This window comes from Schistocerca nitens, chromosome 1 (genome assembly GCF_023898315.1).
Source record: "Schistocerca nitens isolate TAMUIC-IGC-003100 chromosome 1, iqSchNite1.1, whole genome shotgun sequence".
NCBI classification, from domain to species: Eukaryota; Metazoa; Arthropoda; class Insecta; order Orthoptera; family Acrididae; genus Schistocerca; species Schistocerca nitens.
In genome coordinates, this window is record NC_064614.1 from 403,256,639 (window position 1) to 403,284,569 (window position 27,931).

The 27,931-nt window shown below is 40.9% G+C and overlaps 1 protein-coding gene across 1 annotated transcript in view; it reads left to right on the plus strand.

Moving 5' to 3' along the window:
* The window catches only part of LOC126235851 (uncharacterized), a 53,053-nt gene that overhangs the window by 4,959 nt on the left and 20,163 nt on the right, over nt 1–27,931 (plus strand). Inside the window, exons 2-4 of the mRNA XM_049944721.1 lie at nt 4,546–4,622; nt 12,437–12,593; nt 24,312–24,451. Of these exons, the coding sequence (XP_049800678.1) occupies nt 4,546–4,622; nt 12,437–12,593; nt 24,312–24,451 (374 nt within the window). The remainder of the gene's footprint in view (nt 1–4,545; nt 4,623–12,436; nt 12,594–24,311; nt 24,452–27,931) is intronic.

Below are 27,931 nucleotides of genomic sequence, written 5' to 3' on the forward strand. Positions count from 1 at the left end.
CTGGAACCAATGCAGTTTCACTGCAGCACAGGAGTCATTTTAACAGTGAGCTTTTCCTCCGTCTTTCCCCTTGTTGTTCCTCTGTGGTGGGGAGATTTCATATGAGGGGGAGGAATTGAAGGACTCACCAGTCCCCTCTGGCAGACCTCGACGGCCATCCCATTGTAATATGGCATCATTCAATCCGTCAGACAAGATTAAGGTTGCACAGTCTGGAGCCTTCGGACATTAACGTTTTTCCACGTTGGTTTACGTCCCTAGCTTGGATTTTGAGGATAGTCGCAAGGTTGTTTTACGAGAAACAGTTTGCTAGGTCTCGTCTACTATCTGTCATGAGGCTAGGTTATCCTTCCCGACAGTAGGCTCTGCAGCCACCAATATCGCTTTGGTGGGTGGACTGGGTTGTTGCACTAGCGATGTTGGCTTACAGCTGCATTTACATGTGCAGGTGGAGGTGGCCTGATCGACTTGTCAGAGCTTGGGTGCCAACACCAGATTTCTGCAAAGACAGCTTCAATGCTGAGGCCTTCAGTGATAATGCAAACGAGCGGGCGAAAGCGGACAGCTGCAAGTCCTTAACCGCCTTTTCCGCGTCGGAGTGTGAGAGGCGCTGTGTCACGTATGACTACGCGTTGTCAGTTAAAGAAGAGCATTAAGGCGGAGAAATCTGGCTACAATATAGTCAGGCAACATCCGTAAACTGAATGTTTGCATAAAAGATGAAGTTCTGGAGTTCACAATTAAAGTTGTTTGTAAAATGCTGTGCTTCAGTGGCTGTCACACTTTCTCATTCCTGTTGCAGTTCTTTGGCATCCGTAACAATACTGTCGCGGCACGTCAAACTTCTTTACAACAACTCAACTGAATATGGAGCTCATTGTTGATAGGGTATTCTCCAAGTAATTCAGTATTCAATAACTATTTTACTTGGTTAGCTTGCAGTATCTCGATAAATGGTGTGCCATTACAAAGCGTCTTGATAGATCTACGGTGTCGTGCAAATTTCTCTAAAATGTTATTGATGCAAAACTTTGCAAAATGAACCTTCTATACGATTTCAACGATAACTACATTATTAACCATTACTAAGACTGGATGCATTGGAAGGTACAGATGTCTCAGGGGGACAAGCCACACAAGGTATCTTTGAGATTTGAGTGTTAATACTGCCCAACAGGCCTCCCGAAACGCCGAGGTTGTAAGGAAGAGAGTCAGACTTAATGGAAATCCCACGGGCAGCTATGGAAGTAAATGGAGAAGGGAGTTTAGTGTTTAATGTCACTTCAACAACTAGGGCATTAGGGCTGGAGCACAAGATAAGTATGGGAAAGAATAGGCAAGGAAATCGACCATCCCCTTTCAGAGGATCGAATCTGACATTCGGTTTAGCGATTTAGGGAAATCATGGAAAACCTAAATGAGGAAGGCTAGACGGGGATCTGAATCGCCGCCTTCCCGACTCCAGTCTGCTAAACACCGCGTCATCTTGCTCGGTATGGGAACTAAGTGCCTGTCCAGACAGAGACCCGCTTCCATGGGTAAACCTTATACATCTGAGGAGCGGCAGGATCCTCAAGAGTTGCCCGCTAAATACTGTTCCGCCGCAGGAGGCATGCAGCAAGCGTGAAGCATACCTTGAAGCTGAGCTTTTTTTTTTTTTTCTTTATTTGTAGATTTGGGCAGTCAAGTCAAGATCCCCGTTCCGTGTGGCACAGAACGTTCCTCCATCGCGCTATACAGTGGTCGCTGATGCATGCCTAGAGCTTACTGTGACAGATGACTGGCGGCGCTTACCAGTCCCGAACTAGGGAATCCCGGGGCGCTAATCCCGTACCCAGCAAACAAATGATGAGCCCCTGAGGGAGGGGTGTGATGACATTGTGCGTTCAAGATCATTTGTGACGTCATCCATTAAAGGCCAAATTTCAGTGGTATCATCAGTTTCCCTTGCCTTTGCATGTAAGCAATCCAAAGATCAAAGGTCAAATTTGCCCTCAATATCCCATTGCTTTCCTACTAATGTAGTATTTTAAGAACAAGGAGATTAGGGCACGTAAAAATTTTCTAAATCTGATGACATTCCAGAGCTTTGAGAATCACGTTGTAGATCGCCAGTTTTATGGAAAGTACAATAATGAGTTTAACGAAGACTGCTACTCAGTAGCCGTGAAAGTTCCGTTTCTTTGAACTATCACTATGTGCTAAACTGCAAAATCATCGCGATGGGCTAAAGTACAGTAAAATAAAGACTTTAAGAGTTACGTGTATTGTGTTTCCGTTAAATCCTCCTCAGGACTTATATAATTCTGAGTTTCATGACAAGGCAAGAAGCTCCCAGCTTGGTGGAAACAAAGTTAAAATATCCAAATGCACTCTTTTGATGTGAATTCCAAAAAGAAACGTTACTCGTAAAAGAATGTTATTGTGATGGGCATGCAGTACATATTTACTGGTAATCAGGCCACTATGGGTCTTAGGATCTTATGCAGCGTTCGTATGTTGGATTTCGAGGAGAGGCGACAATATCTGCCCCTACAAGAAAATTAAAGAGAAGTCTGGTAAAATGTGAAACAGCTTTATGAATATCAAGAGCACAGATGCGAAGCCACTACTAAACAAAAAAGGGAAAACGATGGGTGGAAGGAATATATTGAAACGCCATACAAGGATAGTGAACTTGAAGACTATATTATAAAAAGAAAGGGGAAATAGATGAAGATGAGATGGGTGATATGACACTGCGAGAAAAACTTTACGGGGTGCTGAAAGACGTAAGACGAAAATAGACCCGTGGAGTAGACTACATTCCCTCAGAATCATTGAGATCATTACGACAGCCAGTCATCACAAAATTATTCCGTCTGATGTGCAACATACACGAGTCAGACATAATACCATTAGATTTCCAGAGAAAGGTACTACTTCCACTTCCAAAATGATCATGTGGTAAATGATCATGTGGTGATAGATGTCATTACTACTGATCTATCAGTTTAATAAGTAATGGCAGCTAAATATGGACACGAATTATTTACAGAAGAATTGAAAAACTGATGAAGCTGACATCGGGGATGATCTGTTTGGATTACGGAGAAATGTAGGAAAGCGGAGGCATATACGAAGACCTTTTAATTTGTCTTAGAAGAGAGGTTAAGGAAAGGCAAAGCTCCCTTTATAGTGTATGCAGATATAGAGAAAGCTTTTGACAATGTTTACTAGAATACACCCATCAGTAATCTGACGATGGCAGGGACGTAATACGGGGAGCGTACTATTATATGCATATTGTTTAGAAACTAACTGCAGTAGTAAGATTCAAAGCGACATGAAAGGGAAGCAGCGATTGAGAGGGAAATGAGATAGGGTTACAGAGTATCCTCGACGTTATTCAATAGGTAAAGGAAACGAAGGAGAAATTTGGAGAATGGATTGAAATTCATGAAGAAGAAATGAAAACACGCGGTTGGCGGATGACATTTAATTCTATCAGATACAGCGAAGGACTTGGAAAAGCAACTCAGTAGACTGGATAGCGTCTTGAAATGTAGTTATGAGATGAACATCAACAAAAAAAAAGGATCAGTGGAATGTAGCTGAATTCAATCAAACAGTACTCAAGGAATTAGATTGGGGAATGAAATACTAAACTTAGTAGACCAGTTTCGTTATTTGGGAACCAGAATAACTGATAATGATCAAAGTGGAGAGGTTATCTAAACTAGTCAGGCAACAGCAGGAAAAGCGTTTCCAAAGAAGCATCCCGACACAGGGGGCGGCAGCGACAGTGGGACTGAGGGCTGCGACTTCCACCTTGCCAGCGATAGGGAGGAGTCTTAGAAGACTGCGCCTAGAGGAAGATAGTTAGGGGCCAGGGAGCCTGGAAATCGTGTCAATCAGCTTGCTGAAATATTGCAGCACTTGAACGACGCCAACCGGGTAAATACCTGAGAACGTTTCAAAATCATCATGCGCTGAGGAAGCATAAAATCACAGTAAGCAGATGTTTCTATGAAAGATATGTGATTATAACCACACAACTCACGTATCTCTCATTGCCTGAATTATTTATTTTCAACCATTGGTCTGCTGCGTCAGTACACTGAGTTTAAGATTCTCAACCCTTCCTACACTTTTGAATCTAGATTTAACAACCAGCACTGAATAAGAGCGTTTTCAGCAGCGAAGTTTTTTCATTGTTCGTGCCTAGACGAAGATAAGATGACAAAAGTAATTGCTAATAAAAGAGTAAAGTAATTCTGTACCAAGGAAAATTTAGAAGTTTTATAACTTACTCTTTATAGCACACTTTAATTTAGTTGCTTTTTGAAGAATAGCCACAAATTGAACTTGATCTGATTTATATCTTTCTCATTGTCTTCCCGGTTCGTAAAATATAAATAAGCTGAGCGGTGAGCGATTTTTGTAATGGATTTTCTTTGATAGCATGCTGATGGTGGTGATACCATAATATTTACTTTGTTATATAGTGTAGAGGTAGAACGTGTTACACTAAATTAATATTCTAATTACTACTGTCTTTTGAAGGTGACGGAAGTGTCTGCCGCTGTATGGAACATCCGCTGGTGAAGATTATCTACAAGATTCTCCATGGCGGCCCTGAGGTTTGTGAAGTTTTTCTCAATAGACAGTCTATTTGTATTAAATGTACTGCGTGCATTTTATAACCTGGGAACAACAAAAGTTTGGATGGACGAAACCAACTGACTTCTCTCAGTCAGCGTAAAAGACGAGGTACTTGAAGTTTCTCATTTGGTAACGATGAAGAACGACTGTACTTATTGATTAACTGTGATTAGTATTATGAGACAGTGAAGGAAACAGCTTTCGTTTCATGAACGAAAATATGACATTTCAATTAAAAAAGTAGAGCATTTTTTAATTATTTTAAAATTTAAACGATGAATTAAGAGTGCGGTAAATGGTGAGGAAGTCATCATTAAGCATCATATTTTTATTGATACTAGTCTTTTTATATGAGAAAAGTACCTATATAACACAACTTATTTACTATCGCCGCCATTACCATAGACATTAATATCAACTTCATCATCAATTTTTCAAGCGGAACATTACCTTGTTGCTTTTCCTCTGAGAAGCGACATTCTTTTTGGATAACTTACGTAGTACACGTTATTTTAAGAGGTACAATGTATCTTTCTTATCTTTTCTGTTTGTTAAAATACCTCCTGTTACCATACAACTAAGAATTTGTTCGACTAAGAATAGTTTCACATTGTGATACTATGGTTTATCTTAAAGTGACAGTTCTCTGACCTGTTCCATCATAGCCTGTAATGCACTCTGTTTTCTTTATTTTGTTTTATTCTTTTTATTGGGGTAACAACATTAATTAGTACGTTAGTGGAAGAGACCGATAAGCAGGTGGGAGTTCTTCCTATGGCACGTCAAGACTTCCTGGCTGATACAATGGGTCGGCTTCGGCGTCTAAGCAAGCAGTGACCTGCTAGACTGCAGATTGCGATTGCTACCACTACACAACAGCTGAAACAGTAACACGTTGCCGCTGTCTCCTGCAGCTTCAGACAACGCTTGATATGTTCGTAAATGTGAACTACGTGAACTGGCTCAATATAGATGACGTTCAGTTATCTATATGTTCAATCTTAACTACAAACTTTATTATTAAAATCAATCCCTATGCGTTGAGCTATTACGCATTGTTCTGGCCTTACGCAGAAGGCATTTTGTTTCAACAATATTTCACGTTATATTACACAGAGAAGCTTGTTGAAATTATTTTGTGTTCTGAGTATGTGTCTGAATGCAGTATGAATGTGCTGAGAAGTTACTGTGCGTAATAGTGTTTCGGTTCTTAACATTTGCTGTAACTGAGGTGAACTCATTTAACTGTGCTGAGTGAACTGACTGCGTTGTCACTCAGTACGATACCAACACTCTATCTTTTAGTAGGCACATAGCGTTGGAAATGGTTGAGACATTACTGTGGTCGACAGGGTGGGGGTAAGGAAGAACGATTAATCATGGGGTTCTCCTCGATGACTTCCTGCAGTGTTGTGTCTGACTCAGTCTTTGGCATAGGGACAGCTGCGTTTGTTGGTGGTTGGTCACACATGTGCATAGCATTGCATGACCCATCTGCAAGTGTGGGCACTGGGAGTGGCCTAAGGGATGGTCAGTACTACAGACAGATGGGCTTCTCCACTCAACATGTGACCCCTTGGAGCAGGTATCCAATTCTGTGCACTGGAGACCCCAGTTAGCCCAGCTGAAGGCAGTGTCTGTGCTGGGTTCACTGCCTGAGGTTGTTCATGTGATGGAACAACTAAACGTCATAAAATTAACATGAAAATAAAGCGTTTTCTTTGTTGACGTGTGAAGAATCAGTTCTGAAAATTTGGCCATACTTTTATGTTACACCCTGTAATAACAGACCCCAGGACAACCCTTGCATAGTAACTTCCCAGTGAGATGGTATGTTAATAGTCTATATACGAGTTATTTGTTGCGCTTGTAAACAGCATTTTTATTGGATCTGTTAAATCTTATAAAATTGTTCATTCCACACAAAATAACAAGTCCATGTACGTGGCATAAAATGAGTGGCAAAACATTTTTATTGTCAATGGCTACCTAGCCCAAGATTTAATTGATTAATACCGTAGCGAATTCTTCTAGAAATACACACTTTTAATTTAAACAATGTGACAATCGTCAGCATTTGCACACAAGTTACTCTTAAAATCGTAACTACATACTCATTTTAACCAATTTGCAATTACAGTGATTAGAATATTGATGGAAACAAGTACATCATGAATCACGGTGATTCAGACTTGAGCAGCACTACCTTGATTCCATATAATTAAAATTGCCGTGCCAACATGATACATCAGTGAGAAAAAAAATGTTGTTGTATGAAGTGCAATGTATGAGAGTAGATTTGGCCATTCTTTCTCATTACATGTTTCCACAACCGTTCCTTCGCTTATATCCTGCGTTCTCACCCCTTTGCAAACTCATTCACTCAGGAACTGATATCTGCACTCCATTCATAACATTACACAATACAGATCACTGAAATAACCCCCGTAATTTTGCCGGCCGGAGTGGCCGAGCGGTTCTAGGCGCTACAGTCCGGAACCACGCGACCGCTACGGTCGCAGGTTCGAATCCTGCCTCGGGCATGGATGTGTGTGATGTCCTTAGGTTAGTTCGGTTTAAGTTGTTCTAAGTTCTAGGGGACTGATGACCTCAGAAGTTAAGTCCATAGTGCTCAGAGCCATTTTTTTTAGCTCCCGTAATTTTAAGTATAACGTTCCCAAAATATAAAATTACTGATCACAAATAACATTTGGCTACTGAAATAAATGATTGTTAACTTCTTAACTAAAAACAAATACAAAATTATTCCATGAAATAACTATCTCATATTAAACACTAAACAACTAATACACCACATTACTTTCAGATTATTCAGTGTTACTGCTCTGTACCCTCCGTGTCTACAACATTATCTTTTACAATAAGGGCAACCGAATCTTCTTTCAATAATCATTTAACAGAGATTCTCTTTCAGTTCTCTTAATCATGAAATTCTGTTACATTTCCCTTAAATTAATCACATTCAGAAAATGCATCACTGATATTACTTTCATGGTCAGCACTGGTATTACACAGCAATTAGCTCAGAATTTGCAGTCGTTCGCTTCAAAATTTAACTTAATCTCTTTTTTAATTTGTTTTCTCTGAGCGCCGCTGCTGTTGTTATTCTAACTCCATTCACTGGAAATTCTACCAATTCCTTACATGTTATTGTTCACACAAATCAAGTTGACAAACCGGATGTGCCACTCCCACCATCAAGTTATCCATCATTAGCATACTTAACTGAAACAATGGAAGTATCTTTTTGTACCTTCGGTCTCTGTAAATCTGCCTCCTCCAGCGATCTCCATTTCACTGTACACTCCCTTACTAACTGAAAATACACTGAGGTGGTAAAAGTCATGGGATAGCAATACGCAATGTACAGATGACTGTAGTATCGTGTACACACAGTATAAAAGGGACAGTGCACTGGCGGAGCTGTCATTTGTTCTCAAGTGATTTATGTGAAAAGATTTACGACGTGATTGCGATCGCACAATATGAATTAACAGATTTTCAGCGCGGAATGGTAATTGGACCTCGACGCATGGGACATTCTATTTCAAATGGCTCTGAGCACTATGGGACTTAACATCTGAGGTCATCAGTCCCGTAGAACTTAGAACTACTTAAACCTAACAACCTAAGGACATCACACACATCCATGCCCGAGGCAGGATTCGATCCTGCGACCGTAGCGGTCGTGCGGTTCCATACCAAAGCGCCTAGAACCGCTCGGTCACAGCGGCCGGCCCGGACATTCTATTTCGGAAATCGATAGGGATCTCAGTATTCCAAGATCCATAGTGTCACAAGTGTGCCGAGACTATCAAATTTCAGGCCTTACCTCTCAGCGTGGACAAAACAGTGGCCGAAGAAATTCACTTAACGACTGAGAGCAGCGGCATTGCCGTAGTGTTGTCACTAACAGACAAGTAGCTCTGTGTGAAATAACTGCGGAAATCAATGTGGGGTGTACGACAAACTGATCCATTAGGACAGTACGGCAAATTTTTCTGTTAATGGGCTATGACAGCAAACGACCGACGCTAGTGCCGTTGTTAATAGCAGGACATCGCCTGCAGCACTGAAAAACTGTAGCCTGCTCAGATGAGTTCCAATTTCATTTAGTAAAAGCTGATAGTAGGGTTCGAGGGTGCCGCAGACCCCAAGAAGATGTGGACCCAAGGTGTCAACAAGGCACTGTGCAAGCTGGTGCAGGCTCCATAATGGTGTGGACCCTCTGGTTCAACTGAACCGATAATTGATTGGAAATGGTTATGTTCACCTACTTCTAGACCATTTGCAGCCATTAATTGACTTAATGATCCCAAGCAATAACGGATTTTTTATGGATGTAAGTGCGCCATGTCACCGCTCCACAGCTGTTCACTATTGGTTTGAAGAACATTCTTGACTGTTCGAGCGAATGATTTACCGAGCCAGATCGTCCGACATGAGTCCCATCGAATATTTACGGGACATAATCGAGAGGTCAGTTCGTTTACAAAATCCTGCACCAGCAACACTTCCGCAGTTATTGACGGCTATAGAGGCAACATGGCTCAATATTTCTTCAGGGACTTCCAACGCCTTGCTGAGTCCATCTACTTCGAGTTACTGCAATATGACGTGCAAAAGGAGATCCGGCACTATATCAGGAGGTATCCATGACTCTTGTCGCTTCAAAGTGTGCGGTTGTTATATACCACTAATTCATCATATTGTCTAAAAAATTTCCTGAAACGACACGTTGACGTCCATACAAATACCTAAGGACTCTGACTCTTTCGCCATTTCGAATAGTATCCCATTCCTTGGTAACCAACATTTTGCTCATATTTGCAGCAGATATCCAGACATTCGCACCACATTTCTTCCCATCTTTCTCCATGTAATGATCATTCACTGCCGTGCATTCATCACTATCCCTGGAAACATTGTCATCTGGACAACAAACATCAATAACATCATTAACATTGTGAGAAAATACATGAAAAATAACTTCATCACTCTTTATCAAGAACGACAAAACTTCATCCTGTTCCATGAAATTACACATATTTTCATTATTATCAATTAGTCCACAATTAACAATCAAATAACTCCCATCTACTGAAACTTGAGTGTGATCACCTGCCAGTTCTCTCTGTTGCTTACTATGTGGTCTTTCTGGCTTTTGAATGCTTCAACCATGCCTTCTGATTAAAGTCGAATCAATGGCTCTGTCTCCAATATAGTGCAAACCAATTTTAATCTCATTCAAATTCTTACCCTTGCCATTTTATTTGAATCAGCTTTGGGTTCCTGGTGATACATTGTAAATTAACTAAACAAACACTGTTTTTAGTCTTGTTTCACAATTTATTATTAATGTTATTGCGTTACCTAGGTTTCGGGTTATAACCCAATTTTCAAGTTATGTACTTGAAAATGGGCTTATAACCCGAAACCTAGGTTGTGCAATAACATTGATAATAAATTGTGAAACAAGGCTAAAAACAGTGTTTATTTAGTTGTCTTACCCTCGCCATTATCATCTTTAAAGAATTATCATATTGCCTCCTATTACTGTTAGTAAAATCTCCTTCACTCCATTTATCCCTCTTCTTAAAGCTGTCCCTCAGCTAACCATTTCACAAATAGACCAAATCATAAAAATACCAGATTTTTTCACCTACTATTTTAATACTTGCATCGGTCATTATGTCCTCTACAATTATTCCTGGTCCCTTTTCTCTCCACAGTTGCGTCTCAGAATTTAAGCACTACAGCCCCCTTCTGGAACTCCAGCATTCACTATCCTGATTCCCTAGACACGGAAAGTTCATGTCTTTTGAACAACATGTGATATTTATGAAGTAATTGTGCCATGACATACAAATTTAATGTCTGAACGAACTGACACTAAAAACTGTATATCAGATTTTGTATGAGTTATTGTGATTTAGACCATTTGCACAAAGCACGAATCTTTTACCAGTTAAAATATATATTACTTTTACGCTGATACAACAAGCAGGAGTTCTTCTCTATGGGAAAAATCTCCCTCTTTCCATTTATGACTCAGAAATTACGTGGTACTTCCGGCTTTCGCAAAACTGACGATACAATAATACACATTTTGGATTGTTTAATTTTGATGTTAACTTATATAAAAGCGTAGACTTTTACACTCCTCGTTGTACCTTGGTCTTAATAGTAGTGCATGCTGCTGTGTATAAAAATGTGTTAATTAAGGAACATCTGAAAAGCGATTTGTCAAATATAGTAATTAGTGACAGACTTCCAACAGATAAGCAAACACCTGAATGATGCAAGTGAATGTATTTGTAAATAGGTCTCACCGAGATATGTCTGTTAATACTACTCTGAGACTCGCATCGATTTTATTAACAGAGTTAATTAATTTCAGAAATAATTATTTAATTTTAAAATATGGTAGTGAACTATGACTTTTGATTAACTGTAGATCTAGAACCACTGCTCAAGTTTAAGTGCTCTGATAGCAAATAATTCCGTTTCGGGTTCTTCTTTAATTAGTTTTCTTCTAATTAATATCTTTATTCTTTCATGAAACATCACTAAATCAAAGACATTAAGTACAACTACGGCAATTGCATTGTCTATCCGAGAGACATCATCATGCTTAAACAGCTCTCATAGGTCACAATGGCCTAGGATTCCCATGTTTTGCACATCCAGATACCTTCTTCGACCTTGGGATCGAATATTTTCAACGGTATCTGTCTCTTCATTTTCTCGACGACACTGACATTCATGGTAAATGATTAATTCTCAACTGTTAACGTCCATCTGTGGGAACTATTGTTTGATAGCGGCGTAATTTGTCTTTATTGGGAAGGTATTTCTTGCTATAAATGTGAGAGAAGATTCTACGCCTATCACGCAGTTTTTTGCAAGAGTTTTATTGTTCGCTGTCATTAAGAGTTTTTCCGATAACGCCACCAAGTACCTGAAATGTTGAACCTGAGTGATACTGCCGTACCTCGCCACGAAGGATCCCAGGTCTGCCTGTCCTGTAGCTTCTGATATGAGATTTTGTGGCCAGTTTTCACAGTGATCTAATGAAGCTTCTCTAGCGCTTCAGATGTAGTCTTGGTAATTACTGATAGGGCATCGGCAAAGACAAAAAATTTTATACTGATTATTTTTTACTTTTCTTCCGATATTTATTACTGGTACCCCTTCCGGCCATAATTTGGTCTTATCTAGTAACACACTGAAAAGGAGTGGAGATGCTTGCGCCTGATGTTTATGAAAAGATTTTAAGAATACACCGATTAATTTTACTTTAGAGGTTGCGTTGGTACAGTATGTAAGATTAGAGATGATTTATTTTACAAGTAGCCCACTAATGTCAGTTCTACCGCAAACTTGACTAGTGTTTCTTTCTTCAAAATTCTTAGAGCTGAAAAACCGAATATGAGACTATCAATATGCTCGAGAATGATAAGTGTGAATCAGTCCCAGGTAAGCAAATGTGGTTCTCCATAGAACAAGATACGGACATCTCGGAACCAACTCAGACTACGCTAGCAGTACTTGAGGGTGATAAGGTGGTCAAAGGATGCAGACAGAGGCCAACACTTTCTGTGTTGTCTGCAGTGCATGCACCACGCCACGTCCACTATATTTAGCATCTATTTATTTTACCACATCTGCAACCAATTTCTTTAATATTCATATTTATTTTCCTGTTGACTTTTATGCAGAACAAATTTAACACGGGAAAAATTTTATGAGTATTTTCCTTTCTGTTAAGGTACTGCATTCAGACGAAATCATCTATTTACACAAAAAACTGTGCGCTGAGTGTCGTACGGCCTTGGGTCCGCCAAGAGATGAAGCGCAAATAAGGGCTCACAGAAGGAAGCTTCAAAAGGAAATAACAGAACGGGAAGAAAAGGTGCATAAAGGAGGTAAGTGGGACCGTAAAGAAGTTGGGAAACAGAAAAGGTTCAATGGCACATTTCAGTTACGTTTAGTAATAAATGGTTCAGGTTACTAATGTTGAGTTGCAAATTTCTAACGAACTACTTTGCATTTGTTCTTTTGCGTTAGTATACAAAGTAATTGTTACAGTATTTGTCGTCCATACTGTTCTTTTACAAAACGTATTGGTGATTCCTGACTCAGACTTTCACTCTGTAGCAGAGTGCAGTCTGTTACGAAATTTCCCACCAGATTAAAGCAGCGTGGCAGACCAGAGCGTAGTCTCGGACCATTTACTTTCACAGCTAATGCCCTTGCAGTAAGAGGCTTCCAGTATTGCTCATTTTTCGCAACAGGAAATTTTGTTCTATCAGTACCTATCGTCTCCCGCACGAACTCCTTAGAGACACTGATGTAGGAAAAAACCATTAGCAGATTGACGTTGTAACTCCAGTCTTGAAAGATGATGGACAGCTACACCAATGCTTCTGAAAGACTGAGGTCTGGCTGTGGGCCTATGTCAACCTATAAATTGCCACGAAGTTTAGTACTAATATTCGGTCAGGTAATGGAGAATTCGTACCTGACTAGCAGTTAATTGATGTCCGAATTGTGATAAATTACAGCTTTATTTCAGACTCTTCATAATATAATGGGGCAGCAAAATGCAGTGTACGTAATGCAATATTTCAGGGGTTGGGTTGGGTAGTTTGGGGGAAGAGACCAAACAGCGAGGTCATCGCTCTCATCGGATTAGGAAAGGACGGGGAAGGAAGTCGGCCGTGCCCTTTCAAAGGACTCATCCCGGCATTTCCCTGGAGCGATTTAGGGAAATCACGGGAAACCTAAATCAGGATGGTCGGACGCGGAATTGAACCGTCGTCTTCCCGAATGTGCAATACTTGGTGCTTTGTAAAGTGTTATGTATATAAGTGGGGCTCTACACGTTTCTGCTACTCATTTTTTGGCGCATCTGAAAACAAAAGAGAAAAGCGAACGTGTTGCTGCAGATGTACACATGACTCTAGGTAGTGCTACCAGATTCCATGTGACATGTATGAATGGATAAGCTGGATGTAGCAATATTGGGAGTATAATGCCGTTACGAAGCAATGCTAGTGCGTGCGGATTCCGGCACCTTCGGAATCCAACAGTCCAAGATCTGCTGCATAAAGCTCTAGCACAGCTTTTCCCATCCCGGACGCCCAACTCTTTGAATATATCAGGCACGCATAATCAGCAAGAAGTATTAAAACGCGAAGGCTGCCACCGGATTTCAACTAGGGGTAAAGAAAGCTAAGTCGAGAGAAGACTGGATTTTGTTACTACTCGTGCAATCCCTCCCTAACTACAACACAGGGGCGCGATACACTTGCATATAAATTAAATCCGTGTGACTTCAGTCCCAACAGCCAGAGTGAATGCTGATGGATAGCTCACACGGATTTGACGAACTTTAGCTTGAGTAAAGTTCCACATCGGGTCAACAGAAATTCGATTTTAAAATTCACGTGGCCTCATACTCATATTAAGCGGAACACAGTAAGTTTCCTTATAAAAACATGAACAGTCTTTAACACAGATACTGCAACCAGGCGTATATAGATGCGAAATGTTTTCTGGATATCTCCGAGGTAGTATTCACTAAGTGGTGCCATACGTTAGTGGTCTAGGCTGCTATTGTCAAAACGTCTTTTTCTCGTTGCCTGTGTCCTGACTTTACAAAATATCTCTCTCTCTCTCTCTCTTTCCAAATCGGTGTGCAGCTACAAAGTTGATACCTCGTATCACTGACTCCTTTTTGGCGTGCTGCTGAGTACTGAAAACTCGATAACAGGCAACTTCTTTACACACTATTAAATGAGAAAACTTTCTTCTTTCGGAAACCACATATATTGTAACAGCTTTTTACACACATCAAGCACTTCAAAGAACTCTCTGTCTGCTTGACAAGTATATTTCAACAACATTCGCAACGGGTCGAGCTACAGTTCACAGCAACCCTACTCTTGAAGCTCTATTGTTCCGTGGCCGCCTTACGCGCTTTCCCGGCGTTACTGCCACGGTAGCCGCTGCAACTCCCAGGCGCTGCATGGAGCAAACAATAGGAGCATCAAGTGCGGCGATAAGCTTGCCGCCCGCCAGCGTAGCCTGGTCCAGTAGTAACGCCATACTCCTTATCACACAATCAACGTGCACGTACAGAAAAACCCCATGCTCAACACCCGTGTCCCGCTTTCCGAACTACATTAAATAAATGTGCTTGAGTAGTCGACGATCATCATTCATCAGTCCTGAACACCCTTTTCAACACATCACTTTAACAAACTGATATGTAACACTACACATAGTAGTAAACGGGTCAGTCGTTGAAAAACTAAGACGCCCATACGAACGTCAACAGGGTAACTGAGTTTACTGTGCCACTGTCACTGTGACCACATTTACTCACTATGTAACGTGAGCGTAATTTTTCAAGTCAGCTGCATGTCACAACTATAACTCTCACTGCACATACTGTATCTGTGCTTGATGTGCAGAGCATTTGACACTGCAGTTGAGTTAAAAACCTCTAGTGTGTTCATCTAATGCTTACATAAAGCCCAATGGGCTTACAAAATCCGTAAAGACACAAAATCAATTGAAGATGCGTAGCAAACTATAATAAATCACGATTGCGGCTTCTGTTCTTTCGGACATGAAATTAAACACACAAAGGAATTGAAGACATTACCTGGAAGCGGGCACTGCTTTATATCAATGGGGCATGTTCGAGTCCTCCCTCGGGCATGAGTGTGTTTGTGTGTGTTGCCCATAGCGTAAATTAGTTTCAGTTAGATTAAGTAGTGTGTAGGCTTAGGGACCTATGACCGAAGTAGTTTGGTCCCATAAGACCCTACCAAAAATTTCCAAAAAATTTCCAAGTACGACATCTGGACGCACTGGACAGCACAACCGCACGGACTACGATAGCACGTCTCCATTCAGACCCAAATTCTCAAATTATACCACACACTATTGATGCAGTGACCCTGCTCATTAGCCTTATTACTCGTGACTTCTCGTCAGCACTGGAGGAGATTGGGGGCTGACGAGAAGTAGACTTGTGGTGTGTGGTTGTTGTGACCACTGTAACGGTATGGCGTAGTGGTCCGCATTCAGGCTACTAAGCAGGATATCTAGATTTCAATCCCGATCAGGCCCAAATTTTCAAATTGTACCGTTAATATAAATCAATGTCCACTGGCAGGTAATGAATTTAATTTCTTTGTGTCTTGATAAAAATTCAATAGTAAGAGACAGATAATATTTATTCTTGCGCACGTGATAAACATTGCTGTAAAATAATAATGAAGGCGACTTACGGAACTTGGCTGCTTTGTTATTTTATTTCCCATCCTGCCCTTCCCCACCCCTCCCCCCATTCACCCATTCTTCAATCCATTTAGTGGCGGGAGGAAAACAACATGCTACGCAAATGGCTCACTTTAGTTATGCGAATATTCAATATGACATAACAAGGCCATTTAATGTAAATATGACCAGTAATTCAAACATTTACAGTGGAAATTTCTGAGGTGGAGTAATAATCGACTTATTCTTAGTAAAAATTCGATGTTGAGTGGAGAGCAAACCCCTCTCACCATGGTCCACAGCCAGTAGGGTAATATGTACATATTATTTGGCTTTATCTGTTTTTCATATTTTCCATTATTTTAGCACTTTTGTTCAAAATACACTGTACTTCTGCCTATCAACACAAGACAATACTCATTATCTGAACTGTGGATCTGCAGGGGGAGGGGAGGGTGAAAGTGGACGAGGAGGGCAATTCTTAAAGTGCATTATTTCGTGAAAGACCGAGGAGTGAAGAAAACGAAGTGCAATTTCTTACAAAAGAAAGCTCAAAACTAACGCAAATACGTATTTGTTAATCACTAAACGTAAGCCTGCTGGACACAATAACAGTCACCTAGCACACTGGACTCGCATTCGGGAGGACGACGGTTCAATCCTGTGTCCGGCCATCCTGATTTAGGTTTTCCGTTATTTCCCTAAATCGCTTCAGGCAAATGCTGGGATGGTTCCTTTGAAAGGGCACGGCCGACTTCCTTCCCCATCCTTCCCTAATCCGATGAGACCGATGACCTCGCTGTTTGGCCTCTTCCCCCAAACAATCCAATCCAATCCAAAATACCAGTCACCACTCTTAAAGAAGCGCGCTGGTAGCTGTGGAGCGCTGTAGGTAGCGTAGTAATGTCTATTGACCTCTACTTTTTAAAATCGTTAATAACTTCTACGTCCGTCAATTATTGTGATAGAAAACTACTTTCACGAAGTTATCCCTTAAATATTTACTACTTTACCATTTATAATTCGGTAAAGTTTGCGTTATTTTCTGAATGAGAGTTCGTCTGCCATCTAACTCAAGAACGTTGTATCGGATTTCAGTGTCTAGCGATCCATTTTGAATCCGAATGTCTGTTCTTGATGGAGGTATATAAAAGTAACATTACAATAATTAATACAACTTTTACAAAGATTGATTTTATGTATTGAGCATAAACACAGTTTTCGTATATATTAAACATGGGCCTGAATCTCTTTTTGTTACTCATTGACTTCAGTTTTATGTTTTATGGAGGCCGTTGTCTAAAAAGTGGAGGCAAATAATTAAATAAAAAATACTGAAGCCAACGCCGTACTTAGGATGTAATGGGCTGCTGTCTGTCACTCGTCACGGGGAGCGTTGTGTCGTGTAATATCGAGGAACGCAAAATGAAATGGCTCTGAGCACTTTGGGACTTAACATCTGAGGTCATCGGTCCCGTAGAACTTGGAACTACTTAAACCTAACTAACCTAAGGACATCACACACATCCATGCCCGAGGCAGGATTCGAACCTGCGACCGTAGCGGTCGCGCGGTTCCAGACTGAAGTTCCTAGAACCGCTCGGCCACACCAGCCGGCCGTGGAACTCAGCCAGCAGGTTTTGCCACTGCTATCCACTGAAGATACCATTAACATTTTCACTAATAATATTTTCAAAGCAAATGCTGAACATTATGGCATAATTTTTATTCCATTTAAAATTGTGATTTTCAGAAAAAATATGAATCATGATGAAAATTACATAAAACCTAAGTTCTACATATACAGCATAGATATAATCTCAAAGTATACAATATTACAAGTATTACAAGTATTGGAGGCTCGTAGATTGGTGCAGAGAGTCGCGATTTTGCTTCCTTTATTATGTTGGTGCATGAGTTTGTAACGCTTCTGTTTTGCATGATGGTATCGCGGTCGCTATGAGTTTATTTATCGGTTGTCATTATTTTTGAAGTTTACCTTTGCTATTTGAGTTCACACAGTGTTATTTTGTCGTTTGGAGGTAGTGAGTGGAGCTGTGGATGCTAGAAAATAGAGTGCAAAGTGGAAAAATCGGAACATCTCCCACATATTTTTTTGTCTGACCTCAGTAGAGAGATATTTTTCTGTTTGAATGCAGTAGAAAGGTGGCAACAGTGGAGGCAACCAGAAACATTTACGCCGTGTCTGGGAATAATGCCACTGGAAAGAGCACGGCAATAGCACGGTTTTCTCGTTTTTTCAAATGTGTGTGAATTCCTAAGGGACCAAAGTGCTGAGGTCATCGGTCCCTAGACTTACACACTATTTAAACTAATTTCAACTAACTTATGCAAAGAACAACACACACACCCGTGCCCGAGAGAGGACTCGAACCTCCGGCGGGAGGGGCCGCGCAATCTGTGACATGGCGTCTCGAACCGCGCGGTCACTCCCCGCGGCCTTCTCATTTTAAGGAGGATCTGCTGGCATTAGTGATTCTCCACGTTCAGGAAGACATTCAGGGTTTGACGAAGATCATTTAAACACATTATTCCTCAATGATCCACGTCACAGTACTCGAGAACTTGTAGATCTGATGAGCTGTAGTCATTCCACTATCATGCAACTTATGCATGCAGTGGGGAAGGTTCAAAAACTGACGATTCCTATCCTGCATCGTTACTGGTGAAGAGAAATTGTGTCTGTATGCTAACGTAAGTAAAAGAAAGGAATGGTTGTGCCAAAACACAGCAGCAACTCCCCATTCAAAGACCTGATCGCATCCACAAAAGGTAATATTATGCATCTGGTGTGATGTATTACGAATTGCTTCCACGAGGTACAACAATGAGTGCTGACATTTATTGTCAACGACTGAGACGTCTTGCAGACGCAATCCAAGAACAATGACCCGGTAGATTGCATGAAGTGATGCTACTCCGCGATAACACTCGGCCGTATTAAAGTAGACTGACAAAAAACACTATGCAGAAGCTGGGTTCAGAATTAGTTCCCCACCGACCTTATTCACCTGGTCTTGATTTCTCAGATTTTCATCTTTAACGCTCACTGTGGAACAAATTTCAAGAAACTTCCTTTCCGGATGAAATTGTACTCCTAAAGTGGCTCGACGAGTTCTTCGGCTCAAAACCAAGTGGTTTCTACAGTCATGGAATCTAAAATTTACCCAAAAGTTGCCTCACTGTTGTAAATAGTGAAGGAGAATGTATTCTTTATGACTAAAAGTCTCTGTGTGGTTTTTGTGTTTATTAAACTTACCAAAAAACGCTACCAAGTTATGCACTAACTCCCTAAAATGATGCAATATGCTGAGTTCCCTGCAGTGAGTATGTGGAGTAGTTCAGGCTACAGGTGGGTCTGTGATATTTTGGAGGTGTTTTCTGTAACATGCCTTGGGCCCACTTATTCATGTTTGCTTGAACATTAATCAAGATGTTTATTTCAATGGTCTAGGTGACCAAGTGCTGTCCCCTTTCTTGCCCTCTTTCCTACATACTTGCGGTGAATATGCTGTGAAAACCTTCTTCTTCCAAAAGGACAACATTCATGTTGACAGGCATACGTTCCTGATATGACTAACAGTCGGGCACCATTGTACACCTGATTTAGTCGCATAGAAAGTATTTGGGAGTCTGTGTAACCGCAGGTGAAACGTAGCCATCCACTTAGTAACCCTACAAGATCTAATCGACGACGACTGGCGTACCTGAATAAGCTTGTGAACTTTCAGCCTAGATGAACTGAAGGCTAGAGTTGGTCGTACGTGATATTGAGGTTATGTCTCGTGAGGAAGACCAAGTTACAATGAAATGAACACCCCTAGCTGCATACAGGCGATGATAAAAGTCAATGGGGACAGTTGAAAATGTGTACCCCGAACAGGACTCGAACTCGGGATCGCCTACTTACATGGCAGACGCTCTATCTATCTGAGCCACCGAGGACAGAGACGATAGTGCGACTGGAGGTACTTATTTCTGGCACGCCTCCTGTGAGACCCACTTTCTCTACTTATTTTCCCGCACTATATTCATAGTGCCCCTGCCCATTATACTCATTACTCGCGGCTTTTTGCCGATTCCCAAAAGAGTTCGGGCACTGTTTGTGCATCCGCACAGAAGAAGGTGGTCAAATGGCCGGTGAGCCTTGGGAGGCATGCCAGAGATAAGTCCTTCAGTCACACTATCCTCTGTGTCCTCGGTGGTCAGATGGATAGAGCGTCTGCCAGAGCAACAGATCCGGGGTTCGAGTCCCGGTCGGGGCACGTATTTTCAACACTCCCCATTGACTTACATCACCGCCTGTTTGCAGCTAGGGGTATTCATTTCATTGTAACGAGCTATATATAAGGAAGACTAAGTTTTGGCCTATATAGTACTCACAACGTACGTAACAGAGACTGTGTAATTGGAGCGACATTTTAACATATTATTTTGCTCTCGGAAAAGCAAAGTTCAGATACTTGTGAATTTTTTCTATATTCACATATTAATGGTTTCTGACTTGCTAAGTAACATGACAAACAACATTTCAAACTGATGGTATACTGCTTCATGAACCATTAGGAAACTAAAGCCATCTGGAATTCTCAGATGTATAGAGAACAGCTTTCCTTGCTTTTATTTCATTTTCCTTCCCTTTCCTTACTTGCTGCCTGTAAGTCTCTGTCATAAGGAATTTCTGTAAGTATTGCCATGAAGTCCGTCTTTCGGTCGCTGCTTTCACGTTTTCCCCCTACACAAAGTAGCAAGAAGCTGTCACCGAGATGGTTACTTTGCCCGCATTGACACCTTTACACAAAAGCTGTATACTTTCTCACAACAAGACCAAAATTCAAGAACTAAATTTCGATTATGGAGTACAGATACAACACTTTCAACACAATTTCATTGAACAGAGGTAAGTCACGTTTCAGAAACTGACCACTTATATTACATAACTATAACTGAAATCCACAAAAATTATAATCACTCCAAGGAGCGTCACGGCAAGCAGACTTCATGGGGTGAGTGGGCCCCAGTGGAGAATACTTAAAGCATTTCCCGTGCTGGGTGAGTGGGCCCCAGTGGAGAATACTTACAGCATTTCCCGTGCGATGGCAGCACCCCCCCTTCCAGGACCCCAATAGCCACTTTGCCCGTCATGAACACTTTGCCTGGCTCTCCGCTATATATACAACTCCACATTGTCACTAATACACAAAGAATCAGCCGAAAACATTGAGCTGCGAGAGACAGAAAATCTATAGTTCGCGAACTCTGAATGCTCTGAGTGCATCTACCGCTAACTCTTTTCCACAGGACACAATTCGACACTGAGTTTACTCTAATTTGATGTAAGCGCGAGGATTCAGTGTATTCATCCACTGGAAACAAGCAGAACTCCACCCAGCTGAACTCCTTGCTTGCCCATGTTCATAACCGCCAGCCGGAGATGGAGCCTCGCAACTCCGGAAGGTGTGGCTCAAAGCCAATCTGCACTGGCGCCGCTGGTGACGCTGCATTGGCGTGCATTATCTTTGCGGCGGTTCATTGATCGCATGAAGCTGTCTATTAACGACGACACCTGATATTTGACGCGAGGTCGAGAAGCGTAACTGTGATGTGTGTTAGAGGTTAGATATCGTGATTAGTTCACAGTTACGTGGTAGGTGGGATGCAATTCAGAATGTACGAGCATCTGCTGCTGTGTTGAGAGACAGATTATTATGACGGGAGGGAGTGATCGGTGTGGAAATACTGCATGGCAGAGGTCAGAAATGAGCTCTGAATACCTGCGTTAAATTCGCCATCTAGTCCCACGACGTCATCTGCATACTCACCGTCTCCTTATGATCAGAGACTCTTCTCGCGAATCTCCGCTGCTTCCGTTTTAACCAAAACTCGTGACTTAAGTCCATTGTTGGGTACAAGTGGATTACACCAGTTTCGACAGGAGAGTAAGTACACAGGCATAACCGAGGACTATGTACGCAACCGTTGGGGACAACGTTCTTTATATATCAGCACAATGGCTGATTGGTTACTGGTGAATATTGTTCTGTTTATATATGCTTGTCGTTGCGCGCACCCCTCGCACGACTGTAAGTCCACACAACACCGAGGTTGGGGACAGGTGGGACTTAAGCACTTGTACAGTCGTTCAAATGAGTTAGACTAACACAACTTGGCATCACCAGGATTCAGTCTGGTTCACTAACAGAGTACCCAACTGGATTACTTTACACCGTCGACATTTATGTGGTCTCTCCTAACGACGAAATAGTTTAAATGATTATTCACGATATGTCTCTCTAAATTGTTCCCTAGTAACCTCTTGTGTACTAGGTTTTTTTTTTTATGTAGGTGCTTTGTCCAATTGGCGCATGCATATGCACTGTGCTTTACGTGAGTGTAGGTGTCCGTGGTGTTTTATATTTTTATGCGTGGGACTAAGAATGTGGTTGCCAGCCGCTGTGGCCGAGCTGTTCTAGGCGCTTCAGTCCGGAACCGCGCTGCTGCTACGGTCGCAGGTTCCAATCCTACCTCGGGCATGGCTGTGTGTGATGTCTTTAGGTTAGTTAGGTTTAAGTAGTTCTAAGTCTAAGGAGCCGATGACCTCAGATGTTAAGTCCCATAGTGCTTAGCGCCATTTGAACGATTTTTTTAAGAATGTGGTTGACTTGTCTGTGTGTGAAACAGACAAAATGTGGGTCGCGTTACATCATTTTGTAGCAGTATGTAAAAGAAGAGATGTGTTAAGGATACGAGTGTATGCCAATAAGTAGTAACCTTCTGAATCTAGACTAGCCTGTGTCAAACAATAAGAAAAGTAAACTTTGGTATGCGTGTACTTATGGGAAAAAGTTATGAAAATAAACCCAATAATATGACAAAATATATCTGTTAATGAAGTAGCATTTCAAATATGAAATCCTCCACTACATTCAAAATAAGAACTGGTATATTTCTAAAATACTTTAATTGCTCCAAAATGGTTATATGTGGCACACAGTGAGGCAAAGATGTACATTTTACGAGTAAAATTAGTCGTCTGTCTGTACTCGTAACTCAGTTTTTATTAGTGATACGTATTTCAGAGCGAAAACTCTATTGGCAGGGTTTGCAATATTCATTTGAGGTTTCCCATCGTATCCTGATGAAGCAGTAGCGACTGCATATTTCGAGAATCTCCTTCACTGGTGGTAAAAGTACTGCAAGTCTTTTCGTGCCATTTTTGGCTGGGAGGCATGGGCTACTGGCGTGTCGCTGATGATAAAATGGTGATGATGATGATGAAACCCATATCCAGTCCACAAGCGGAGAAAATTTCCAATCCGGTCGGGAATGGAGCCCGCGTGCAATGCATGGGAGGCAAACCTGTTACCACCCAGCTAAGGAGGCGGACACGTAAACAAGAAAACCTAGGAAACAATCATCAAATGTCATCAAAAATATTCGCCTAAAGTGGCTTCCCTCTATAGAAAATGCTGCACTGGAGAAACAAAATTTATGCCAAAGACTATTATTTTCTTAGTCTAATAGGAGTCCGCTCCCGGTAGCTGAGTGGTCAGCGTGACAGACTGTCAATCCTAAGGGCCCGGGTTCGATTCCCGGCTGGGTCGGAGATTTTCTCCGCTCAGCGCTGGATGTTGTGTTGTCCTAATCCTCATCATTTCATCCCCATCGACTCGCAGGTCGCCGAAGTGGCGTCAAATCGAAAGACCTGCACACGGCGAACGGTCTACCCGACGGGAGACCCTCGCCACACGACATTTCATTTTCAGTCTAATAGGAAATTGTTTAAATCAAGATAAAAATGAGTGCAAGTATTTTTTACAATGTTGCTTATTTTTTCTGGGAATATCAGCTTCAACCTAACACATGAAGATAAGATGAAATAAGGGATTCTTTAAACTAAAGTTTCTTGAAAATATTGTTTTCCTAGTTCTTCTCTCCTTTCGTAGGTGGTAATTTCGGGGCACAGGCTTCTCCCAACAGAATAAGTTTATTTAGTTATGACATCTAGCCACTACTCTGTAAGTTCCACTATTTCAATAATCTCTACTAATAAATCCGATAGGGTATGCAATCAGTATTTTTGTACATAATTTATCCGCTATTATTTGATAATAACTATGTTGATGATCTTACTGTCATATAAAGAAAGTCGCCTTTTCATTACATAATTCAAAATTGATATTTAACCTCATGTATCTCTAACGGTAATGCACATACATAAATCGTGATCCCTGTTTTCTGGGGTGTTTTCTCTTTCTAAATTACGTTGTGGGGATATAAATCAGTGACATAATGAAATACAAGGATTTGAATGTTTTATTTTATTTCAGTTGCACAGCTTGAGGAGAGTGTCAAAGAGGAGAAACTGTTCCTAGAACGACTGTGTCAACATTTTGCTGAAAAACAGAAGCTTGCCAGTGGGCAAAAGAAAATGGCTTTCCCTTGTCAACGAGTCATTTCAGCATGTATGGTATGTAATACTGTTTTACATTCATATGCTCTAGCGAGGACACTCTCTCTTCTCTTCTGTTCTCTCTCTCTCTCTCTCTCTCTCTCTCACACACACACACACACACACAAACAAACAAACAAACAAAATCACACACGGTCGCACACATGATCGTGAACCAGCTCCAGAAGGCAAAGCAATGGTGACCGACTGGCGTATCATCCTCGGTAATATTCGTTGAATACGATAAGAAGGACGTCAGGTCAGCACACCGCTCTCACGGCCATTTTCAACTTACCAAACCTTGGAACCGCTATTTCTCATTGGAGTTGCTCCTAAGTTGCACTGACGGTGTTGAGTGCACCCCCTTACTGCCCTCCAATCAAGAAAAAACCATGGTAGTACTAGAAATTTAACACAGGTAGGTCGCATGACATCAGGCGCACTGACTGCTCAGCTAAGCAGGTAGATGGCGCCTCAAAGAAGTACTGTTTAAGTCTGGACCCCTGTCTCAAACCCATTTTACCATTTTCAGTTTAGTCAGACAGTAATCACTGTGTTTGCTTGTCCCCTTTCATTACTCCCTATCGAATGGTGTTTCAAATTGATGGCTTCTAATGCATTCCCACCAACTCCTTCTTGGAAAGGGAACTACTCCAAAGACTGTACTATGCAAAACCTGGGGTCACTGTCACAGTAATTGTTCCAAACAATCGCTTTCTTCCCTTAGTAATATTCTCCTCGATATTTAATTGCATTCTTTCATGTTATTGTATATTATTACCTATACTGTTATTTTTTCCCAAATTACCTTTTCATATTGATGTGATTTGTTTTGTTTTGTTCCAATCTAGATTTTTCTGTTATGTTTTTTATTTTGTTTCAATTTGTATTTAATTTCGTTTCATGGCGCCCTCCTGAAAAAAAGAAAAACGTTTTGGAAACACGTACTACGATTATAAAATTACTAACACTCTCAACGAATTACTTGTCTTACTAACATTTAACGTAACACTAATGCCTCACATTAGGCTCTTTTTTAAATATAATACTAATTACCTACAGGTAATACCTCAGTCTCTTATTTTTGTAAGATAGGACGAGTCTGTAGAGACTGGGATAATTGCCTCTTTCTAATTGTGTATGCCCATGGTAGTTTTATCATTTGCTCCCATTGCTCTAATAAATTGACCAAACTCAGTAAACAACGAATGACAAATTACTAAGTAGGGAAATTCTGGACCTTATCAGAAAATTCTGCATGTTTACTTCTAGTGATCAGTCTTTAAAAGCAAAGGCCAACTACAGCGTCCATTTGCTTGTCTTCAGCATTTCTCGTGTACGACAGATTTGATCTTCGTTACTTACGGTTCTTTCTCTCTCGTCCACGTATGCACGTCGCGTCACATGGTCCGGGGCACTAGGATACATTCCGTTCCGACTACAGGCACACCTTCCTTGTCTACTAGCATTCATCATCTTGTGTTTTCGCCAATGGCCATTTCCATTTTCTGTGGACCTGAATACTGGTTATGATTTTCAACCACTGTGACTCATGAAGATTAATAAGTCCAAAATTTATAACGCCACAGGGATTAAATATCTATCTGGTAGTAAAACAACGTCAGGAAACTTTGACGTGGACATCAACACCACAGTTTCCTGTTTAAACTGAACGTAGAGATGCTGACTTTAACTATACGGCCTTTGAAAAATTCCTTGAAGCTGTCAAAATGACAGCCTTGGGGAATTTCCAAGCGAAGTACATTCTACATAGGTGATGTCCTGTAAGTTCCGAGAAATTTTCTTTCTAGTGCATGAGAGTAACAGAATTCTGTTTCCACTGATCTCCAAGCGAGAGCTTCTTCTTTCAAGTATCTAATCACGTAGCTAATCTTTTGCTTTCCGATTTCAAGGCGGATATAAGATATTGATATTTGCCTAGAAACACCAAAGTGTGAAGCTTCCCCTGGCTCATCTTTCCAGTTAAGAACAATATTGCACAGACCATGGCCTAAAGGACCGTAATGCCCCCATTACGGGTGACGGTCAATCATTGAGTTAATCTAAACATTTGCTGTAATGTGAATACAGCACGTATATACCACTACACTGTAACAGTTATATGCAGATCAGATAGTAAAAATTCTAAACAGTCTGCAATGAGAAGGGAAGGGAAAGGAGCTTGTCACTTTAATGATTGCCGAGTTTGTACGAGTTGGAACTCTGAGAGGAATTTGGTGACACATCCACAGGACTGACATGGTAACTACTTTGATATGATCATACGTATTGCAAAACAGTACATAAGAAAACACTCGGTAACAACTGTCACAGCAACACAAGAAGCAAAATTCTGTTTGAAAGGCTGTCACTTTGTACAGAAGGCACAATGTTTGATGTGATGGCTGCTATTTGCGAGAACCAATCTTACGTCAAAAACACATAAACAAATGCAACCTCTGTATATCTTTGTGCTAGTAGTAATAACTTACGTTAGAGCAATAAGAAAATATTACAAACAAATGTACTGTCTGTTGTGTAAAATTTATGTAGCGCACAATCAGTATTAACTTTCAATGATTTCACCACAGCTTGAATTCACATCATGTTATAATACAAACCGTTACCTTTTTGTTGTACCGTAGTTGCTGTAGCTTCATTAGACACTTAAGTCTGCTTTAAGATAAACCTTATTTCAGCTCGATAATCGTTTATTACTTGCATTCAATGGATAATATACTTTGTTAATTTAACATTCACAAAAAATAGTATAATAAACTGTGGAGTAACGAAAATGAGACTAATTTTTAAGTAATCATTAGGAATAAAAATCAATACGGGAAAATACCCATTAAAGTTTTAATACATTATTGTTACGAAGAAAAACAGCCGACACAGATCATATACCGAAACTACTAATCTTGGAAGTGTAGTTCACCAGTACTGAAGCCGTCAGTAACCGCATCACAGAACTCCAGATAACTAATAACTTACGAGATCTTTTCTTTCTGCTTCCATCGTACAGAACAATTATCACACAACCCATTTCTTCCCAGTTCCAACAATTCTTCTCTAATGAATCGCAAATTAATTGGAACCGGCTGTGTATCTTCAGCCGATGGATCTATCCTACAATATTGGTTATCAATGAGTTATCATCGTGTTGTGTTAAAATCTCTCCACAATTTGAAAACAATATAGAATGAGCATTTGAAGACAGCACTGTGTCCGCAGGCCGCTGTTTGCGGCTGCATCGTAGTTCTCACTCAACTCGAACGAAATACAAATGATCTACGTAACGGTATGCTCGCAATATGCTCCTCGTTCGTAGATTTCCCAAATTTCTCGCGTGTATGTGGCGTGCGAAGTTAGTCTTATAGTGTATCCTAGCAATTTTATAGCAAGACGCTCTCACACACATAACTTCAAGCTTTTACAAATACAGTATTTACCTTTCATTATCTCTATACATTCTACTGCCCGCAGTTCGTGGTCTCG